At 42.1% G+C, this 21,902-nt stretch overlaps 1 protein-coding gene across 18 annotated transcripts in view; it reads left to right on the top strand.

Annotated features, from left to right (window-relative positions):
* Positions 1–21,902, top strand: part of ank1a (ankyrin 1, erythrocytic a) — a 101,083-nt gene that overhangs the window by 72,111 nt on the left and 7,070 nt on the right. For 9 of the 18 annotated variants that reach the window (XM_085179280.1, XM_085179285.1, XM_085179277.1 and 6 more), the window contains 19 exons: positions 5,800–5,920; positions 6,108–6,186; positions 7,543–7,658; positions 7,745–7,969; positions 8,056–8,210; positions 8,305–8,516; positions 10,084–10,288; positions 10,432–10,528; positions 10,703–10,931; positions 11,035–11,163; positions 11,274–11,393; positions 11,474–11,558; positions 11,717–11,791; positions 12,054–12,185; positions 12,320–12,475; positions 17,382–18,021; positions 18,145–18,493; positions 21,150–21,233; positions 21,522–21,674. In XM_085179280.1, the coding sequence (XP_085035406.1) occupies positions 5,800–5,920; positions 6,108–6,186; positions 7,543–7,658; positions 7,745–7,969; positions 8,056–8,210; positions 8,305–8,516; positions 10,084–10,288; positions 10,432–10,528; positions 10,703–10,931; positions 11,035–11,163; positions 11,274–11,393; positions 11,474–11,558; positions 11,717–11,791; positions 12,054–12,185; positions 12,320–12,475; positions 17,382–18,021; positions 18,145–18,493; positions 21,150–21,233; positions 21,522–21,674 (3,362 nt within the window). The other 9 variants (XM_085179282.1, XM_085179281.1, XM_085179283.1 and 6 more) reach the window with 6 other exon arrangements.

Consider the following 21,902-nt stretch of genomic DNA (forward strand, 5'->3'; position numbering starts at 1 on the left):
CTCGCTTACAGAGCCACCCCACTGCAGAATGGCTATAGTCCAGCCCAACTCTTGATGGGGAGACGGCTTCGCACCACAGTGCCAATACTGCCATCTCCGCTTGACCCTGCACTTCCTGATAGTGTGGTTGTCGCCCGGAGGGAAAGGGAGAGGAGGACTAAAGAGGCACAGTCATATAACCTTCGTCATCGCGCACGCAGCCTCGACAGGCTCACTCCAGGCCGAGAAGTGTGGATAACAGACCAGAGAGCCAGCGGCACCGTTATTGGCAGCCACTTCACACCACGATCATATCTCGTGGAGGGACCTCGTGGGACAATTAGGCGGAATCGTCGGCATCTTGTTCCCATGAAACACTCTCCAGACCAAACTGAGAGCAATAATGGGGAGCCAGAATCTGCAGAAGCCGGGGAGCAGTGCTCCACGGACATGCCAGAGACAGTTTCTCCAGAGCTTCCATCTACACCCAGAACCAGATCCGGAAGAGTGGTTGTGAGACCAACCAGATTGGACTTGTGACGGATAAGATGGAAAGGACAGTTTTACACAAGAATACCCCTCTTTCGTAGTATTCTTTGCACAATAAGGGTAAAAGTGTAAAATCTAAAAAGTTGTCATTTTCAAATATGCATGTTCAGAAGTTGGGAAATGCAGTGGGTGTGACGAGTTGGCATGTAAGAATTTGTGTTACTTAACGGGTTAATTAGAGTTAAGATTTTCGTTATATAGTATTCCTTGCAGGTAAGCACAGGACCAGACTTTCCAGCCACAGAGGCAGAATAACCCTCTAAGGTCTGGTGAGTCAATGGTAGTCTACCCATTGATTCTAGAAAGGGGAGATGTGGTGTAATTGCATTGTACAGTAGATGTTAATGCAGCCGGTCAGTGTAGTTAGGCTGATGGCAGCTAGAGGGCGAGACCGGTGTGTGTTTTGTATAGAATGTTATGTTATGTGGGGAGCAGAGCAAGAACAAGAAAATAAAGGTGGTTATGAATCGTACAGTGGACCCGCGTATAATTGAATAACACGACACAAACCTGGTAAAGACCTATAGTAAACGTTTGACCTCTGTTATTGGCAACAAAGGTTATGTTACAAAGTATTGAGTTGTATTTTTGTTATTGACCAAATACTTATTTTCCACCCTGATTTACGAATAAATTCTTTACAAATCCTACCATGTGAATTCATGGATTTTTTTTTTCACATTCTGTCTCTCACAGTTGAAGTGTACCTCTGGTGCAAATTACTGACCTCTGTCATCATTTTAAGTGGGGGAACTTGCACAATCGGTGGCTGACTAAATACTTTTTTGCCCCACTGTATACATATTTTTAATATTCATTTGAAACATGTGTGACTGTAACCGTATCGCCATGTGAATCTGCCTCTATGTATTGCATTGTTTATTACTGTCTTGTGTTTCTGTCATGTGACCTGTGTTTGCTGGCTGATTGGTTGTTGGGTTGGGGACTTAGAGATTCTTAGAAATGCTCAAAGGACTATTAGCATTAATAATATGTCACACAACCAGGTTCTAAAAGGAGTTGCTTATAATTATCACACCACCGTTGGCCTCATGGTTATAGTCACTTTCAGCTAATGGTTTGCTTTTCCAGCTTGTTGTATGTGTAATATATGGTATATAAGGCAAAAACAGAGTTTGATTTTCAAGCTTGTTACAATTCCTCAGTATTTGGTATTACCACCTTTATTCTTTGACACAGCCTGAACTCTCATAGGCAGCTCCCTTGTCATATCTCTAACTAGGACATTCAAAACTCTTATTTGGATGTTGGCTGCCTTTTTTTCACTTATGAGTTTTAGATCATCATGGTGTTGGTCATGCTGAAAATCAGCATGACCAACACCACTACCTGAAATGCAGCCCCAAACCATGACAGAGCCTCCACCGTGTTTTACGGATGGATGCAGACACTCGGGATCGTGTCTCCTGTCCTCCGTACATACATAGAGCCCAAAAATTTCATCACTCCATTCGACGTGTTGTTCAGGTGAACAGTAGATGAATCACCTGAAGGGTCAGATGCATCTCTCAGGTCTTGTGTCGGCTCTTTGCTGGATCTTTTCATGTCACTTAAGGACATGACTTTCAGCTACTCTTCACTCCTATAGGTAGTTTTTTAGGCTTGTCCTCCACTTCTTCCACCCCACATCAGTGGCTTAACAAATAGAATCAAATTAAATTCCTAGTCCTAACTACTGTTCAAGACCACTTTAGAAACTTGGAAGCAGAATATAAGGAAATGAGCGATAGCTTGAGACTTTTGCAGAATACTGTTAAAAGCTACGGAGCTATTAAACAAAAAGACATTTACGTGCATGATTAAGCAGAGGATGTAGAATTATGAGCGGAGTAAAAAGAAACGCAGGATAAAACAAATGCTATGGTTGTGTCGTGTCACAGATGAACCGTCGGTCAGGTCACAGCTATTTACTGCTGCCCCCGTGTGGCCCAAAAAAAATCACTTATGACAGGTTTAAGGATTCTCAGGTTTAACACCTGAAGTTTACAATACCGCTGACAATAATGTCATGGGATATCATGTCTTGATATTTTTAGGCCCCTGATAATTCAACCAACAGTTTGTCAGTGTGGCTCTAAATATAGAAAGTAGCTGAGTTGCCGTCTTAAAGGCACATCTCACATCCGGAATGGTAAACTGATATTAGCAGACTGCTTTGCCTACTCAACACATGCATGGCACACAAGACAGAGGATACGCAGGACATGAGCTAACTTGTGAACCTGTGGGTAGCGCACTCATGGAGTCAAACGTGGTGTAATGATAACTACGACATCACTGTGGCTCTGGGACCTCATGCAGACACACAGGCTGCTGCAGTCACTAATTCACGCACACGGGGAAGATTTCCTTTTGATGCTGATTAACACTTTAACATTATCGCCTGTTTTGGGGGGTAAGTAACTGAAGAGCACCTCAATTCACTTCTAGATATGTGCTTTGTTCTAAGGACAGCAGAGAGTAACTTGCACTGTTGGTGTTATAGGTGGAGTGAAATTCTGTTGTTCTGCTTGTCTCTGTGTTTGTGTTCATCTCTTTTAGAGCAATTCGCCTCCAGCATCACTCTCTGAAGCAGCGGCTGTCTAAAATGTTAGAAATTAAATTATGCTGATCCGTGCTCTGATGCACCCTCTGTTCATCAGTAACAGTGTTGTCTCTAGCTGGATTTTATGAACTTTTCCAAAGTCAAGAGCACATTTTTATCTTTTTGTTCTGATGTAGTAAAGATCAGTTAATCTGAATCAGCTGCCCACAGTGTCCTGCTGTATTGTTGATGTCCTCAGATCGGCTCTCTGTAGCAGTGACTCCACCCATATTTCCCATATTATAGTATAAGATAGTTTATTATTGTTGTCCTCACCAGCAATTTGATCAGCTATAGGAGCAGAAGTGTTTTGTTAGAGCAAGGATGTGAGACTCATTTTACATTGGAGGCCACATGCAGCCTGCTCTGATCTTTCGTGGGTCAGAGGAGTGAAGAAGTTTAACCACACCCTGAGATATTTTAATATAAGAATACATCTCAGTTTTTCCACATGATAACGAAATGCTGTTTGGGGCTTAAATTGTAAGAAAGCTCATTAACTCATTGTGCAGTCTCTCCTATAATTATAAAAAGGTTTTTGTTAATTGACAGAATGTCAATTTTTTTTTAATTCCTACATTGAACCCACTGTAAAAATCATAATTTTTATAGTAGGTAGTAAAAATAACTGAAACTTTCTTCCATATAATTCAGGCCACTTCACTGTTTATTCCAGTAATACATTTTTTTTTCTCCTTTCATCCTACATCACATCTTTTGTCCAACAATTAGCCATAAACACAACCCCATTAAGGAATTATGTTGCTCATTTTCCCCCCTTTGCCTTGTCCCCATTCTTGTGACACCTTAAATTAACACCTTAAAACCCAGATGCTGAATCTTGTATCAGGCCCTTGAGCTTGAATATTAAAGGTATGAACAATCCAGCTAGACTGTCAAAGGTATTCTCTCATTTGAAACACTTAAATGCTGACATCTCGTTCCCATTAGAGATCCCATTAGTCTCCGGTGTCGATGAGTGGGTGATGTCTTTCACTCAGCTTTTAATTCCAAAGCCAGAGGGGTAGCAATTTTGTTTAATAGAAGTCGAATTTACTGCTTACTGGTTTTTATTTGATAATAACAGCAATGATTGTTCATTACTGCAGGTATTTTATAGCCTAACCCTTTATTATAAGTGAATATATGCTTGTAGTTTTAACAACCCGTGTTTAACAGTAGGTTGTCCATTTATTACGTCCATAGATGTTTTTTGGTTAAACACTGAATCCACCCTTTAATTTTTAATTTAGTTTAATTATAATCCAATTTATCCAAGTCAGTATTGGAATTTAATCTCCAGAATGGCTTTGAAAATCCCACACCTAAGGTTTCTCCTTTTTCTGCATATCGTATTATTCTTGTACTGATCAATTATTTATCTATTTGATAACAGTACTTTTACCCACATAGTGACCTCTCCTGAATTTCACTTAAGTGCTCTCCCCAAACTGGTACAAAAAGGTTTTAGTGATGGTCTCAAATCTTAACAGGCTGCTGTTGTCAGGCGATGCATTCAATGTCTTTGTCATGTCCTAAATCCAGGACTTCATTGTACTTAATAATAAAAGATTATTTCTCCTCTCCGTTATTGTTGGGAGTAGCTTAACCTCCTAGGACCTGGCGTCCACATATGTGGACATCACATTTTGGGTTATTTAGACCAAAATACTAAATTTTGCTCTACAAGGGCCTGATATCTATTTACGAGGACATTATACTGCTACTGTTCTATCAAAATTTTAAACTAATATCCTCATATGTGGCTCTTATTTTTCTTAAAAACAAAAATAAGGTAAAAAAAAAAAATCTGGTAATTCTTTGTTTTTACATTCTTTGGGCCCCAATATGCCCAAATATCAAAGAGAAATTCAAAATGCATGCCGGGGAAGAGTTCGGGTCTTAGGAGGATGCTAACATAGAAAACACTTCCTTCAACTTAGAGTTAGTTCTTGTCTTTCCCTCCCTGATAACAAGGCATGGGATGATCATCTCAAACAATCAGTTCATGACTCTCAGTGATGATTCCAAAATTAGAGTTCACTTAACAAAACGTTTTTTTGCTTTTTAGTCAAAAACATATAAAAATGAATCAGGTCAGAATAATGGATGCCTTTTTTCCTATCCCGGAACAAATTTCCAAAAGCTTGATCCATTTCTCTGTTGCTACAGTTAGCAGTATTTCTCCAAGTTAGAAAAGAGAAGATTCTCAGTGAAAGGCAACTTTTTTGGATCCTTTAAAAAATTCCCACTCAAACCATGTTCTCACGTCCCTTTGTGTTTAGTTTTTTCCACTAGTGTGTCATATATTTCATCTTTTTCACAAGTTCCCTTAAATTCCAGTTTTCTGTGTGGAGAAAATGTTTCATCTACCCCTTTCTATTCAAAAAATGAGAACTGTGTAGCTTTCCTTCTACTATTGTATCCTGGATAAAAATATGTTTGTTTGTGCTGCTGACTAACTACAATAAGGCCAGATCATTTTCACCGATGTTTCATTTCACCAGTCTAACCACCACATAGCAGAGCCATCAGCTGGGATATGTTGTCTAACACTTCTCACAGCTGGTTAACAACCCTGTTCTCTTCTTTCTCTCTTTCTCTGATGCTGTTTCACCAACCTGACCATGGTCTGTTCGCTCTCTTTGGCATGTTGTTCTCTGAAGGAGAGGAGCTCTTGGGGACAGAAGGGGCCAGGTACATGAAGATGGATGACATGAAAGACCATGATGACGATTTCCTCTCCCCCAAGAAATCACTGGAGTACGAGAGAGGGCTGGGCACAGCGTAAGGGGGGCTGGTCGGGGAAGCAGGGGAGAGAGCCAAGCTAGTAACCTTAAGCTAATAGGTGGATGGATCGTAGGGGTTGCACCATAGACACACACACATTAAACACCAGGATGAACACTTGGGAGGAGATGCAAAGAAATGTCTTAAATCTGACTTTTTTTTTTCTCCTTTTTTCCTACAACAGAAATTATTCGCCAGCCATTCCACGGATCCCTCGTGTCTCTCCAGAGCCTGTTATCCTGAGAGAACATGAGATAGATCAGGTACTACAGAGCAGTATCACTGAGATACCGAAAACCTAAAATAGTAAATGGATGCTTTTATTGCACTTTCGTAATATCATCAGATGACAAAATCGGAGCAGCAGAGAAAGCTAGACTCTTTAGTATTGGTCTACCTCTTTCTGCTCCTGCATAAAAAAAGGGAAAAAAACAGGGGGAAAAAGGTTTTATAGTTATTTTATGTGTTATACTGTTATTTACTCTTGAAAATGGCCCCATTCAAAGCCAACATAATTATTAAAATCAAGTATGAATTTTTATTAGTCCTTTATTTATCCAGGTAAAAAAATCTCATTTCCAAGAGAGACCTGGCATCATGGCAACAAAAGTCACATACCAGATAGGTAATCAACCTATAGTTTTATTGTACAGCTATATGGAAAAGCAAGTTTAAGGGTATACAACAAGAACACCCTTATGTATATTTTCCATAGGAATTAAGAGCATAAGTAGCAGCCAGGTGCTTTCAATTAAATGCACTTGATTAATTGATCATCAGCAAGTGTGAGCACCTCTATAAAAGCATAGGTTTTGGCAGTTGTCTGGTCTAGCATTCAGGAGTAAAGTCATTAAACATCAATCTGGGAAGGGTTATGAGGCTATTTCCAAACAATTTGGAGTTGGTCATTCTGTGGAAAACATTCAACACACTCATCAGTCTTCCCAGGAATAGACGTCCCAGCAAATTCAACTCAAGGTCAGACTAGCCACCTGTCAGGCAGGTGGTGGAGCGGTGATGATTTGGGCCTGCTTTGTGGCCACAGGCCTTGGGCAACTTACAGTCATTGAAATCATCATCGATTCATGTGTATACCAACGTATTCTACAGTTAAATGTGAGGCCATCTGACCAACAGCTGAAGCTTGGCCCAAACTGGGTCATGCAACAAAACAATGAAGCACAGCAGCAAATCTACAACAGAAAAGAACAAAGTGCTGCAATGGCAGAGTCAAAGTCTCCTCTTTAAAATTTTTCCCACGCATAATTTTAAGAAGGCAGTGAATATTATTTAGTATGAGAAATGTAAGTGACTTTCAGAGTTATTATAGGACATATTGTGATTTCATATACACGAAAAAATATGTTGTTTTAAAATGTGTAAACACACAGTTTTGATTTCTGGTTTATTTGTTTCAGCATTTCTGTAACATGAGATAAAGCCCTCCGTTTAGTCATTGCCAAAATGTCTTCTCAACATTCCCTGTAAAACTAGAATTTTAGTGACTATAAGCACAGGTTTTCAGTACCCATCATATCGCTTCTCCTACCCTTTTTTATTATATAAGTAATAAAAGTTTTTAGTTATTTAAATCATTTATTCGCTTATGTCTGTTGTAGCAACACACTCCACTTCCACTGCCCAAAGAATACGACGAGGACTCACTGATTCCCAGCAGCCCTGCGACTGAGACGTCAGACAATGTCAGCCCAGTCGCCAGTCCCATACACACGGGGTCAGCACTGCAAGCATAAGAATCACTTCATCTCTGCTTACTATCTGATCGGAAAACTAACCGTCACAATCGCTGTCCGATAACAGGTTCCTGGTCAGTTTTATGGTGGATGCGCGTGGCGGTTCAATGCGAGGCAGCAGGCATAATGGTCTGCGTGTCATCATACCTCCGCGGACGTGTGCTGCACCCACCCGCATTACCTGCCGCCTGGTGAAGCCGCAGAAGCTGACCAGCCCCCCTCCACTGGTGGAGGGAGAGGGGCTGGCCAGCAGAATCATTTCCCTGGGTCCTGCAGGGATGCAGTTTCTGGGGTGAGGAAGCTTTTTTTTTTTTAATTGTTTTATGTATTGTTAGAAAAGGGTTTCTCTACTCATGTGTAATTCTGTGTGTGTGGCAGACCGGTGATTGTGGAGATCCCCCACTTTGCTGCTCTCGGCCGTGGTGACCGGGAGCTCGTAGTGCTGAGGAGCGAGAATGGCTCGGTCTGGAAAGAACACCGCAACCGTTACGGGGACGAGGTGCTAGAAACAATCCTCAACGGGATGGATGAGGGTAAGAGTTTAAAGGCTGATCTCAGACTGACACTCAGTTAAGCCACGACCTAGTGTCATTGTTAAACAAACGCAACCACTTCTTCTCCCTCCAGAATTAGAAAGCCAAGAAGAACTTGGGAAGAAGCGAATCCGCCGCATCATCTCTACCGACTTCCCCCTTTATTTTGCCGTTGTGTCACGAGTGCAACAAGAAAGCGACCTGATTGGCCCGGAAGGAGGCTCCCTGACAAGTAAACTAGTGCCGATGGTCCAGGCCACGTTTCCCGATACAGCAGTCACCAAACGAGTCCGTCTGGGGCTGCAGGTGAGATGGAACGAAGTGGAGAAGGAAGGAGAGGAGAGACAGAATCGTTAACGCCTGTGTTGCATGTTGGATTACTTTGATTGTGTAATGATGTATTCTTATGAGCATTTGTGCCAAGTTTCTTTGATTTACTTTACTATTTTTGTCTGTTTGTCCATTTTTTCTTTTCTTTTTTTTGGGTGGACCTTTTTGCCTTATATTTCACACATTGCATGCACTTGGCACCTTTGTATAACACTGGACTGATTTCAGTGACGTCTTTCTCGCTAAAGTATTCTCGTCACTGACCATATTCTCTGTACTTAGCATTTTACACACTAAATTAAGATATCTAAAAAATAAGTCCATATAAGTTTATCTATTTTTGAGTCTTTTAGTATCTTTACTGTCTAAAGAAAACAATATAAATAATTATTAGCTCAACTTTAGCACCACATTCTGTAAAGCAGTAATTTTATTAAGAGGACATATGAGACATAGGACTGCATGTCCCCAACACATCAAGGAGTCACATATCATGGCACTGGGCTGTTAACTGTAAGACTAAAATACATTCAGTAATGTGATTTTACTTTTAAAAATGCAGTTAAACTGTACATTAATTCCCTAAAAACAACAATCCAGTCATCAGACATAAAACTATATTGATTTCGTTCGAGTTTCTGCCTTCCTAATTCTTCGCCGTATGCATCTATTTGTTTCTCAGACATGCATATTTAGGATTTCAAGGTTTCGTTTGCATGTGACTTTTATTTTGGTTGCTTAAACAATACCGACTGTTTTGCCATTTGTTTTGCTGCATGTTATTTTGTTCCAGTTCAAGATTCTGATTGCATTAATTCCTCATTCAAAATCTTCTTTCCATACATAGATCGGCAGCTTAAGCAGCTTGTGTGACTCCAAATCATGTAAATCAAAATGAAAAGTGGACCTTCTACTACTGTTTTGATGAAATTGTTTTTCTTTTAGGCACACGAGTGAATTCAATCTGAGCTCGATAGGTTTTGCAAACTAACAATGCTGATAGTGAATGTAACTGAATGTTAGTGAAATATAATGTTCAGTATTTTCTTACATGGCTATAATTTAGGAACATATCTGTTTAACTAAAATGCTGTTGTAGTAATTGTGTCATAAATGGCTTTGTGAAAAGCCACAGTGCCTTTTTACTTGATATCTCTCCTGTATTAATGATTGTAAAAGCTTCTTGTTAACATACTTTGTTACATTTTACAATAAAAAAAAATACTTATAAAGTCATGCAACCAGTTTGTGTTACTATTTGGTTTTCAGATGTATTGTTTCTGTGTTGAAATCTTTTGTTCACTGCGGCCTTATTTCTCTTTCTCTCTCTTTCTCATCATCTTTAATTTTCCCCACTTGGTTGTCCTTTCTGTTATCCACTTCTGTTGTCTCATCATCCACCTACAATCAACTCATTACACTTGGCATCCTGATCTTTTTTAAAATCCTTCTTCATATTTATTTATTATCATTTAATCCCTTTCATCAAACCCGTGCCCCTTGTTGCGTACTCCCTTTTGCCATCATCGACTCCCAACCTCAGGCTCAGCCAGTTCCAGATGAGCTGGTTGCAAAGCTTCTCGGTAACCAAGCAAACTTTAGCCCCGTAGTCACGGTGGAGCCTCGGAGGCGCAAGTTTCACCGACCAATCGGCCTACGTATACCCCTGCCTCCATCTTGGAGGGAGAGCCCTCGAGACTCTGGGGAGGGTGATACTACCAGTCTGCGTCTTCTCTGCTCTGTCATAGGTACTGCATGCCACAGCTGTCACGTGGGTGTTTGTGTCAAGGCTTGGTTAAAATACTTGGTTTAAAATGCTGCCATCACAAGACTTACTCTTTATGACTGCTGATCACACAGTGTGCTCTCTCTCATTCTCTGTGACTCCCAGGTGGTACAGCCCCAGCTCAATGGGAGGACATTACTGGCACTACTAAGCTTATCTATGCTAATGAATGTGCCAGTTTCACAACCAATGTTTCTGCACGGTAAGTTCAGATAGCAGCATGCGCAGTGAAATTATATTTGTCATCATAACACAGAAAAAAGAAAGATTATTCAAATTCTTTGCCATCTACAACCACTGCAGTAAGCAGCTTGGTTGTGATTATAAAGAGACAAAGAACAGATGCATGTGACTGAACGTGATCGTTTTCTCCCAGATTCTGGCTCGCAGACTGTCCTCGGACAGCCGAGGCTGTGTCCTTTTCCAACCTGCTGTACAGGGAGCTGTCGGCCGTACCTTACATGGCCAAGTTTGTGGTGTTTGCAAAAATGAATGAGCTACGCGAGGGCCGTTTGCGCTGCTACTGCATGACTGATGACAAGATGGATAAAACTCTGGAGCAGCATGAGAACTTCACAGAGGTGGCTCGCAGCAGGGACATAGAGGTCAGTTCAGAGACCTTCTTACACAGGACAATTGAATTCTTGGGCCATGTTGTGCTTATTGGATTACTTCTTTGTACATGTGTTAATGCTTCTGTGATTACAGGTTATGGAAGGAATGCCACTTCACCTGGAGTGTTCAGGGAATCTTGTTCCAGTGAGGAAGGCCACCCAACAGCCTCGCTGCTTTAGCTTCCAGGCCTTCAGAGATAATCGACTTCCTGTCTCTGTTAAGGTGTTGCCTTTTGACTTGTCTTCAGTTTTATTTGCTTTGTTACTCCATTAGGTCTTTCTCTACTCATGCATCTGTCATAATTTTTTTAACCTTTAACCTCTGCGTCTAAGGTGAGGGACAGCAGTAAAGAGCCCACTGGATTTTTGTCTTTCCTTCGCAAATCCACCAAGTATGAAGACAGCCAGCATGTGCTCTGCAACCTCAACATCGCTATGCCTCCATGTATCAAGGTAAAGCTTTAAAAGACACCTTCAAGGTATTTGTTCACATTTTTCCCGAGATTTCCGACTGCATTGATGTTTTCTTTCAGATTGTTGGGAGTGAAGACCGAAGGCGAACTCTCACCCCGCTGGCTTTAAGAGAAAGATACAGTGCTCTAAATGAGCCTGCAATGGGTACGAGTCTCACTTCTTTATGTAACTAGATCTGTCTACCTTCTAGGGAATAATGTATAATACATGATGATGGCTTCATTATGTCTTATTATAGCACTTAATTTCCAGCCAGCCTAGAATCATTAAGCATCTCAGCTTTATATTTATGTTTTCCTCAGCATCAATGAGTGCTATGGAAAGGACAGAGCTGAAGATGGCTGTAATTGCAGAACAGTTGGGACTGAGCTGGGCTGGTGAGTGGATCTGTTTTATGTGCGGTAAACCATCCGTGTTTATCTTATGTCTGACAAGTTTGCTAGCATGCTGCTGATTAAACAAAGTTAACACATGGTGCCCAGCCAATGAAACTAATTATTTTCTCTGCCAAGAGCCGTGGCTATTTTACAGAGACTGTTCCTTCTCTTCTGTGTACGCCTCATCGGCGTGACTCATACGCCAAATTATATAAATATTTCTCCTGCTTTCTTGATCTTCCTTCTGTCATTTTCTAAACAGAGTTGGCACGTGAGCTTCAGCTGAGTGTGGATGACATTAACAAGATTCGTGTGGAGAATCCAAACTCGCTACTGGAGCAGAGCTCCGCACTGCTCAACCTGTGGGCCACTCGCGAGGGCAAGAGGGCAAAGAGTCAGTAAATCTGAATTTGCTGTAGACATTTGCCATTTCACTTCACTCAAAGCTACACTTTTATGATTTCTAGAAACCCACCCCTCTTCTTCTTTTTTCCATGCATGCCTGTGACTCCTTTTTTTTCACTGCAGTGGAGAGTTTGTACACAGCTCTGAAGAGCATCGACCGCATGGACATCATAAACATGTTGGAGGGCCAGCCACCTCAGCCTGTGAGACAAGGATCCCGTGATCTCAACAGACGTCGACACAGCGAGAGAGACCATCTGTCCCCTGGTATGACCAATGGTAAGCGCCCTCCCCAGATCCCATGGCCTGGTCTCATTTCTGTCCCATTTCCTTGATCTCCAGCCACTTTTCCAATAAACATTCACCTCTTTCCCTAACCTCCCCAGAAGATGAAGTCAAGTTTGTTTCCCTCTAAATGACTCTGTTGTCCCAATGTCCTTCTTATTTAATCTCTGTGATGCTCTTGTGTTTTAAAGCTGCCTCAAACTTTTGCAGGATTTTACCTCAGCAACACACAGAGGGACTCAGGACACTCCTACTGTAAAAAGGGTAATATAGAAATGCAGTGAAGTACCTAGAAAACCTTAATTAAATGGTATATTTCAGGGGGTTAATGGTGTATTGGTTCAGTTATTCCATTCTCCTATCCTCAGAGTTGAGTCTTTTTCTTGCTTGTTTGGTAGTTAAGATGTTCTGAGCTTAATTTCAATTCTAATTCACAAGAATTTTATGCATCATAAAAAAATTATATAAAATGTGCTGTCATTTAACATGACATATTCTCTATAAAAACACCTTGTCATACATGATGAGTCCATGTAGATCATAAGTAAAGCCTCGCACATTTGGCCTTCTTACCAACCGTCAGACCTCAGTCTTTTCCTCATGGTTTCCTTCACACGTGCATACCCTACATCTTATTGATTCCATTTTCACATCTGGCCTGCTGTGAGCTCCCCGTCTTCCTGGACTGGCTCCTCCTCTCTGCCTTGAGTGCAGATGATGAGTTAGTCGGACAGGTGATAGGTCCTCTCCGTGAAAACTGGAGCAATAATCAGAGATGTAACAATGCATACGGATGTGACCATGATGGCTAAAGCGTGAAAAGGGAGACGCTCAGATCACAGCTGCAGTGAATCTGATAACTTTGTATCTGTCTCTTCTGTCTGTCTGTCTGTCTTTTTGGCTATTTGCCTCCCAAAGGTCGTTCCTGCTTTGACTTGGCGGATTTCAAAAACTGGATATTGTTTACTTGACTTATTTTACAGTGAAAGAAAAAAGAATCAAGAGGTTTATGATTTACCGATCTAGTTCAGTACATACTAAAGTCACATCAATAGAGTGAGGCACCCAGCATGACTTTTCAGTGAATAAGAGTGAAACTAGCAAAAGCAAAAACTAGCACCAAAAAAAAAAAGAGTATTTAAAAATATTGTGGTGAAAAATAAAGAACAATGTGCACATAATTATTTTCAGTTTTTACTTTATTCACAGACGTTAGATGAGAAGATAATGTCTCATTGCATGTTAGCTTAGCTTAGCATGAAGGGAGAAGAGACTGGAAGAAGCAGCTAGCAACCCTGGCTCTACTTTTAACCAGGTAACCTCAGTAAAACCACAGCGTAGACCTATAAACTTTAGACAAAGATTTAGGGAAAAAAAAGCCACTAATGAACTGCTTTCACATCTGGACAGAAGCTAACTATACCCCACTTTTTTCTCCACGTTTATGCTAAGCTGAGCTAACCAGCTGCTTTTTAACTGCAGAAATGTGTGGCATCAATCTTCTCATCTGACACTTTGGACAGAAAGGGAAGGAAATTCATGGATGTTGAAACATGTCAGTGATTATTTAAAATCAGGTCCGCTATAGACTCCCCATCACCACAAAAACAAACGCGATTTTTATTTTTTAAAGTACTGTGTTTGCAGAAAATATTCCTTCAAACGTAAAATCAAAAGCAAGCAAAGGTTTGTTCAAAAGCGACTCCAGGTTACTAAACAAAGCATACACTTGATCATAATAGAGTAACCCCTTTTCCTTTAGACCTCTGTCTGCCTGTGTCTGCATGGGACTTAGTTTGAGTCTTTAGAGGTAGCGTTGGTGCACCGAATGTGCTTTTGGGAGCCCTGTTTCATTCCCTGTGACTCTGTCCCTCTCTTTGTTTTTCTCTGGTCATCTGCAGCCTAGCCGCCCCACTCTTCCTCCTTCTCACTTCCTCTCCGAACTCTGACCTCATGTTGACCTCTGACCCACATCTTAAGCTTTTATTTTTTGCGACAAATGCATTTTTCTTCTTTTTCTTCTTTTTCCTGACTCTTGAAAACCCCACCTTTCTTAAGTGTCCACTCTGTGACAGATACCCCTCACACAGACTGTGTACTCAGCACCCACTGGGAGGGGGGAGGTGACCCTCACTCTCTCTCACTGTTTCTGTCTGTGTTCATCACCCTGTTTTATATTCCTCTTCCTCTCTTGCTGCTCTTCTCTGTTTCCCACTCCTTCCTTTCCCTCCTTTCCCATCCCTTTTTTTCCCTGCTCTCTTGCATGTCGGCATGTGAACAAGACTTTGCTCATTGCTCATCTCCCTCGTATTTGCATGGAGACACCGGGATGAGGGCCCGCTCTGAGACTGGACTGTTGGAGATAAAGCTTCAAATGCTGCATCAGTGCCTAACGTTGCCTGACAAACAGACATGTGTCTTTGCATGGCATGTATACTGAGAATGACTACAGTCTGTCTCTGTTACTCCTCAATGATCTGTCTTAAAAGGGGATACAGAAAGGCCACAGACCTTTTTTTGTGAACTGTGTCTGCTGTTCATGTATGAATGCTGTGATCGTTTTGTGTGTCGCTAATTCTATGTAAACCATGTCCATCTTATGTTGTGCAACTGTCTATCTTTGATGTCTCTGTGAGTTTTGAGATGTTCAGTTTGAATTTGTTCTCCAACAGTTTCTAAATGTGCTCATTGATTACTGTGAAGTCTATATGTCTCTATGTGTGTATGTGTGCGTGTATCGGTGTGAGCATCTCTACGTGTTTTTTAAATGTTTCGTGGCTTCCACATACATTGTGGAAAAATGTAAATTGTATTGTTTATTTATATATATATTTATGTTTCTGTACATACATCTGTCAGACACATTTTCCATATTTCACAGTTTTTATTATTTCAAATTTTCTCTCCAGATCTGTTTCTTTTCTCGTTATTTACAAATCTACTGCCACAAAGCGAGAGGGATGACAAACTCAATTAGTTACAAATTCACATTCTTATTTTTGGTCTTACCACAAAGCACAAACACAAAATATCCTAAAAGGATGGTAGATAGATAGATAGATAGATAGATGCAAGAGAAATATGTTCAACAGTCATGTTTATTTGGTTGATTTGGTTTTGAATTCTTTGTCATTAGATCTTAATTCTAATAATCATATATTCAGGCATCAGGCAATCATATATGCATTTGAAGACTAAAAGTAAATATAATTGAAGCCTTTAAAATTTAACCCTCTTAAAGCAGATGCCCTGGTATCTTGTGGGACCTAAATAAACACCAACTGATTGTTTGAATCTCGCACAGTAGTACTGAAGTACTATAAATTTAATTGCAAGTGAAAATCAAACGCCTGCAGTGTATAGATGTTCTGTATCTGGTTTAGACTAAATCTTCATAAGTCAAAGAACTACATCACAAACTAGAAGTCAGAGTTTATCATCAACTGTACGTAACTGAAAGCAGTTGGGATGTGAAAAAGAAAGTAGGACAAGGGTCTTTTCGATGGCTTGGTGTCTCAAATATCGCCTGCACTCTCAGCAGTACTCTACTGCTGGCCATGAATCAAGTTACAGCAGCCTGCACTCTACAGCTTTCTTACCACTGTACAGTACATACGCATGGTCTCTCTCTCTCTCTCGCTCTCTCTGAGTCAAACATTAAGGAGAATCATTTCCTCTGCTTCCTGTAATCTATGTACTGCATATGGATAGTATATCCTTTAGTGGTAAGTCATGTGGATACTCATGTTTTGCATTACCTGCATTACCATTTTTTTCAATTTGTTCACATATTTATGTTTTAAAGCTTTATCACTCTTTACAAATTTAGTATAATCAGGTTAGAAAATATAACCTTAATATTTGCAAAATAGCCTTAGGTGTAGTCTTCATCTAGATTTTCTTTCATTTTTAGCATGTTACATGAAGTTACTACTGCAATATTTTTTTAATGCTTTCTGGGACATTGTACTCAGTTGTGCCAGGTCTGGTTTCATAAGAAAGAAAGAAAAAGAAAAAAAAACATATTTTCGAAGGTTGTTCAGAAGACGGCTGTAGGAGTGACCTGAGTCCGCAGCTCATTACTAACACAAAGTTTTACTAAATTATGTATTTGCACTTGAAATTTGTTTGAGGCAGCAACATTGTGGCTTTCCTAGCAGAAGAAAATTGAAGTCTGTTGTAATTTGTTTGCATAAATTTGAATACTATTATGTTTTATCTTTACATAGTTGTGTTATATTGAATGCATTGTAAAAACAGTATGAGTCAGTGAGAGAGCAGCTGTGTGAAGAGTGCGTGCGTGTATGCGAGAAAATGCGATTGCCTGCGAGCATGCCATCCAGCCTGACACCGGTATTAACCTGCCTGTTTCTGAGTGGGTTTGAGTGCATGCATATACGAGTGTGAGCGTATGTGAGTGCTGGTGTGGGTGTGAGACAGAGTGGGTGTGTGCGTGTCCCTGCTGGACAGGTGTCAATAATCCCTCTCCATCTCCCTGCAGGTGGCAGCCAGCAGAGCAGCATCAGCCACTGCCGGCCTCGAACCCCAGTCTCAGCCTACTGGTTCAGCTGGCTGTGTCTGCTGCTGCTACCGCTGCTGCTCTGCTGCTGTCAGCGCTGGCTGATTGAGCTTGACAGCCTCTCTTCTAAAAGCTGCTCTTGCTCTCATGACCTCAGCTCCTTGCACCTTTATTCTAGCTCTTATTGTCTTGGCCCTCCCCTCCCTCCATCCCCACTCCTTTCCCATTTGTCCCTTCAGCCTCCTCTACTCCTCCCCTAAATGCCCAGCTACTGGCCAGGGGAACTTACCCCCCCTCCCAGGGTCCTGATGCTGTGGGGGGTGAGGTGGGGAGCGAGGCGGGGGGCCGGGTGTCAGTGTGCCTCTCTCTGTCTCGCTCCAGGTTATGGGCTCCCGCAGGAAGAGCTTCTCTCACCAGCTTCCATGCAGTACAGCCTGCCCTCCCCGCTGGGTGCTGAGCCTTACTGGCAGGAGGTCTCCAGCCTGGACTGTGCACCTATTGCCACCACAGAAGAAGACACCCTGATGGAGATGTCTGATGTACAGGTGTGGCCCTCAGGCAACAGCCCTTCCTTGGTGGCTGTGGAGGACTCCTCGCTGGAATGCAGCAATGCTGACGATTCGGAGGGTCTGCTGGGGCTGCCGTATGGAAGTCTAGGTCGGCCGGCCAGTCAGGCCAGCGCAGCCAGCGGAGGGGGTGGGGTGCTGAGTGGCTCCATTGAGCTGCCCGAAGACGATTCAGAGATGGGCGTTGACTCGCTCAGCACCACCACACCAGCTTCGCTCGGGGGTACCATCGCTGGGATCAATCTTAACGGGCTGAACAATGGTCAGGGGTCAGGGGCGAGTTCAGAGGCATCAGCCGTCACAAGCACGACTGGTGGTGATGGAACTGGAGGAGGAGGAGGAGGCGGGATGGGCTCAGAGGAAGGGCTTTCTCTTGTTGCAGGACAGCAAAGGGTGTATGCTCGGTTGAGTGAGTCAACTGGTCTGAGCAGTGCTACAGATCGGAATGGAGACAGGTGAGTCCAAGCTCTGTATGCCTCTCAGTTGGTGTGACCGTCATATAACCTGGGGCTATAAAACACTATCAGTAAATATTTATGATGTACCACCTCCTAAGGAATTCATTGATCTCCTTTCAGGTCAGGCAATGGGGGAAACGGTGGTGGTGGAGGATCTTTCCTTTCTTACCTGCAGGAGCAGACAGGCCCGGGATGGATCCCTGTCACTGACCCTACTCAGGCTTGGGTGGGCAATCAGTCTAAACCCAGGCAAACCATGGAAACCATGATGTCATCAGTGCGTAACTCTGTGGATGGAGACCCGTCCCGAATGTCCCAGGAGGCCTTGCTCCAGCCTGTGAGGGACATGGGGCACTCTGAGATCTTAAGGGGACACTTCAGAGGTACCCAACCATTTGAGAAGGGTTTGGGCTTTCCACACAGGGTACCAGAGCTGAGGGCCTGGGATGATGTCCGCCTGAAGGGCCAGGTGAGCACATTAAACCACCCGTGCAAATTTAAAGTTGTCACAGTGAGTAGGATTACTCCTTTTACCATGTCTGGCAAACATTTTAGTCTGACCCAAAGTAATGAACTGACCAGCAAACCGCATTTATATTTAAACTGCATTTAGCAAATTCTTGTGGTGTAAACAAAAAAGGCAAACTGCTCCAGCAGAGGTAAACCTGGGAGAAACAGTGTGATACACACAAGCGGTTGCTTTCATACTTCCTCTTCTAGGAGTCACCATTTAAAACCTCACTAATCAGAATTATGTTATGTCGATCCTGGAATCATACAGCAAACATAAACACACAGCCAAGAACACACACAGTGGTCTTAAGCCCAATTTGGGCACAAACAGCGTGTCCAGCCAAATATAGAAAGCGCTCTCACTCGTCAACCCGTGTTACACGATCCCAACCCCAGTCATTCCCACATGTTAACTTTCTGGCACAACACAGACACATCACACTGTATGGGACAATCTCAGCTGTGAGACTGTGAGAGAACAGAAATAGAGCCTTTCAGAGCCTTTGTGGGCTTCATGCCTCTTGTGGGTCATAATGATACCCAAAAAGCACATTTAGCTTAATTTGGAGGTGGTGGCAGCTGCATAATAAATTCTATGAATGTTTTAGGAGAAATCTGTTGTATAGGCTGTAGTTAGAGCATGTGTGAGAAGTTTCTTAGTGTTCTTACCACAGCGCACAGAGCCGCTCAACTGGGGGTATTTAAAGCTCACAGATCACATGGTCAAAAAGTGAGAGAGGTGGGAATAGAAGCCTCCCAAGATTGCTTTTGGTTGGATCTGGTGTCTTTGACTGGATAGTTGTGACTCGACGCTAGGAAGGAGAAAGAGACGTGGGGAGAAAAGGGCCCACGGCCCCAGCAAACGGAGGGCAGAAATGAAATGAAAATACCAGTTTGACTGAAACAGTGACAAAAGAAGGCTGCAGCTGTTACCTTCTCCCTTAGCTAAGAGAAGTGTGAGAAGCAGGAGTCACCACCAGCTACGGGACTGAGGCTGCAGTCGTGCGTTGCTCTGTGCCAGCCGTGTTGATTTACTGGGGATCAAAGTGGGGCAATGTGGGCCCTGGTTACCGAACTCCTCTTTAGCTTCGTGCTGCTGGCGTTCCTGGTGATCAGCTGTCAGAACGTCCTCCACATAGCCAGTGGCTCGGTGCGGTCGGTGCTCACCTACATACACACTCAGCTGGACCACGAGCTTGGTGAAATTGAGGGAGTACCCGATGAAGAGGAGAACGTCACCACCAGAATCGTCCGCCGTAGAGTCATTCTTAAGGTACAACAAAACGGAGGTCCGCGAATTTGAAGAAAGGATCTTAGTGGCAGAAGAGAGAAAAAAAGAAATGAAAGAGCAGGGGGGAATCACTGCTGGCGAACTCTTGGATGATGCAGTGTATTTAAGAAAAGTTGAAAGTGATACAGGATAGGTTTGTGGTGAGTTATTTGACTGGTTTTACTGAGAGGAGTGGGAAGGTGCAGCATTATGGACACAAGTAATTGTGGCATACAATGATGGGATTTCATCAATGTTTGTTTGTTTCTATGACAATATCAAATGACTGAGAATGCAACGAAACATATCTTCTGCTTTTATAGATATACTGTAAATAGATTGTCTTCAGCTCAACAAGTTTGGACTCCAGTTCTATAAAAAGTTCTCATTGGCTCTTTGCCATTTCCTTCTTATTGTATCTCAAACTCTATAAAACAGCACATTTTTTATTTATTCAGTTAAGTACACTGAAAATCACACTGAGATTTGGTGGATTATGATATAATTGAAATTATGTACAAAGCATATAATAGATAAATTTCTCTTAATATCCAGAAAGCTTTTAAAATGAGGGATAATAAATACAAATGAAAAGGATATTATGTTTCTGAAAAATCCAAGGCCGGAGCCAGTATGAAATTTCATTGTGTATCTGTTACACAGATTAAACTTAAAATGTACAGCATACTGAAACTGCTTAAAAGTCGTATAGAAATAACATAATTATTCTGTATGATGCTCTAGATACAAATAGTTCATATATAGCTGGATTTGACATGAATAGTTGGTTGTTTCTTCTTTTTGGTGACTTTGTATTTAAATCCGAGGTTAAAGATGTAGTTGATTTACTTTTCCTTACGCATTGATTGTTTTATTATGAGTAGGTGTTACATAAGCTGTAGCTTTGGACTTGCATCCTTTAGGTTTGTCACTTATTTTTTTATTATCATTTAGTTTCATGTGTGATATAAATTGAGATAAAGATCAATTTTGGGTTTTTTTTACAGGCCTCCACATGCTCGACCTTCACTCGTTCTTAGACCGAGCGTCCGGCTTCAGGAATTTCTTTGAACTTATAAATAGCTCTAAAGACATGCTGCTATTATAGGGGGCTATAACACTGCTGTGTAGTAATGAACCTCATCAATTGTAACTATAAGTGATAAGATCCCCACTGTTAGATTTACTTTCTCTCTCACAAGCAACCTCACCCGCTCCTCACCTATCTGCCATTAGTCTTATTCTCCATGCAAACAGCGCTGCAGCGACGGCTGTTTTAACTGCCTTTATTGCCACAGTTCAAAACGTTTATGGTTACAAAAAAGCTTTTCTCTGTCCTCAGGGTGATGAGGTTGAAGATCTTCCTGGGGAGCAAGTGAGCGAGGAACATTTCACAGATGAACATGGAAACATTGTCACAAAAAAGGTCAGCCATTTAAATTGCGTCCTTGAACACGAATGTCTCTGTTTTCACTTTTTTGTTATGTTTTATCATCACAACTCTTTCACGGATCTTTTTACGGAATGATTATTAAACTAATAATCATGACAAAGTTGTTCATCGCACATGACACTGCAAAATCCACACTTTGTTTTCCCCCAGCATATTTCACCGATCCAGTCTTTTTCACTGCCTTTTCCACACTCTCTGCTCTCGCCCATCACTCTCTCCCATCCTTCTGTGTGCGACTGTGTGCGCGTGTGTCTGCGATAGATCGTGCGCAAGGTGGTGCGCAGAGGGAAGGGATCAGGTGAGGAGGGGTTTCAGGAGGTGAGCGTGGAAGGTTCGCTGCAGGACGCCAACGAGCTGGACGCTGATGCTGAGCAGTTCATGAGCTACGCCGTCTTGGGTCGGGACAGCAGCAAGGTGGGCTTCTGATCTGCAGACGAAGCTCTCTGTCTCGCCTGAAGCTTCCGTGATGACCTCGGGTGTGCGGCCAGCCTGCAAAGCCTAAATGCTCTGAATTAGATCAGATGATACATACAATGACACCCTGTTTCATTTAAATCCATGTAGTATCTGGGGTCTGTGCTGCCGTAAGTTTTAAAGTTTCATCTCACTGTGGATTCCCAGGCATTCCCCAACGGTCCTTGT

The sequence above is a fragment of the Neolamprologus multifasciatus genome, chromosome 12 (assembly GCF_963576455.1).
Source record: "Neolamprologus multifasciatus chromosome 12, fNeoMul1.2, whole genome shotgun sequence".
NCBI classification, from domain to species: domain Eukaryota; kingdom Metazoa; phylum Chordata; class Actinopteri; order Cichliformes; family Cichlidae; genus Neolamprologus; species Neolamprologus multifasciatus.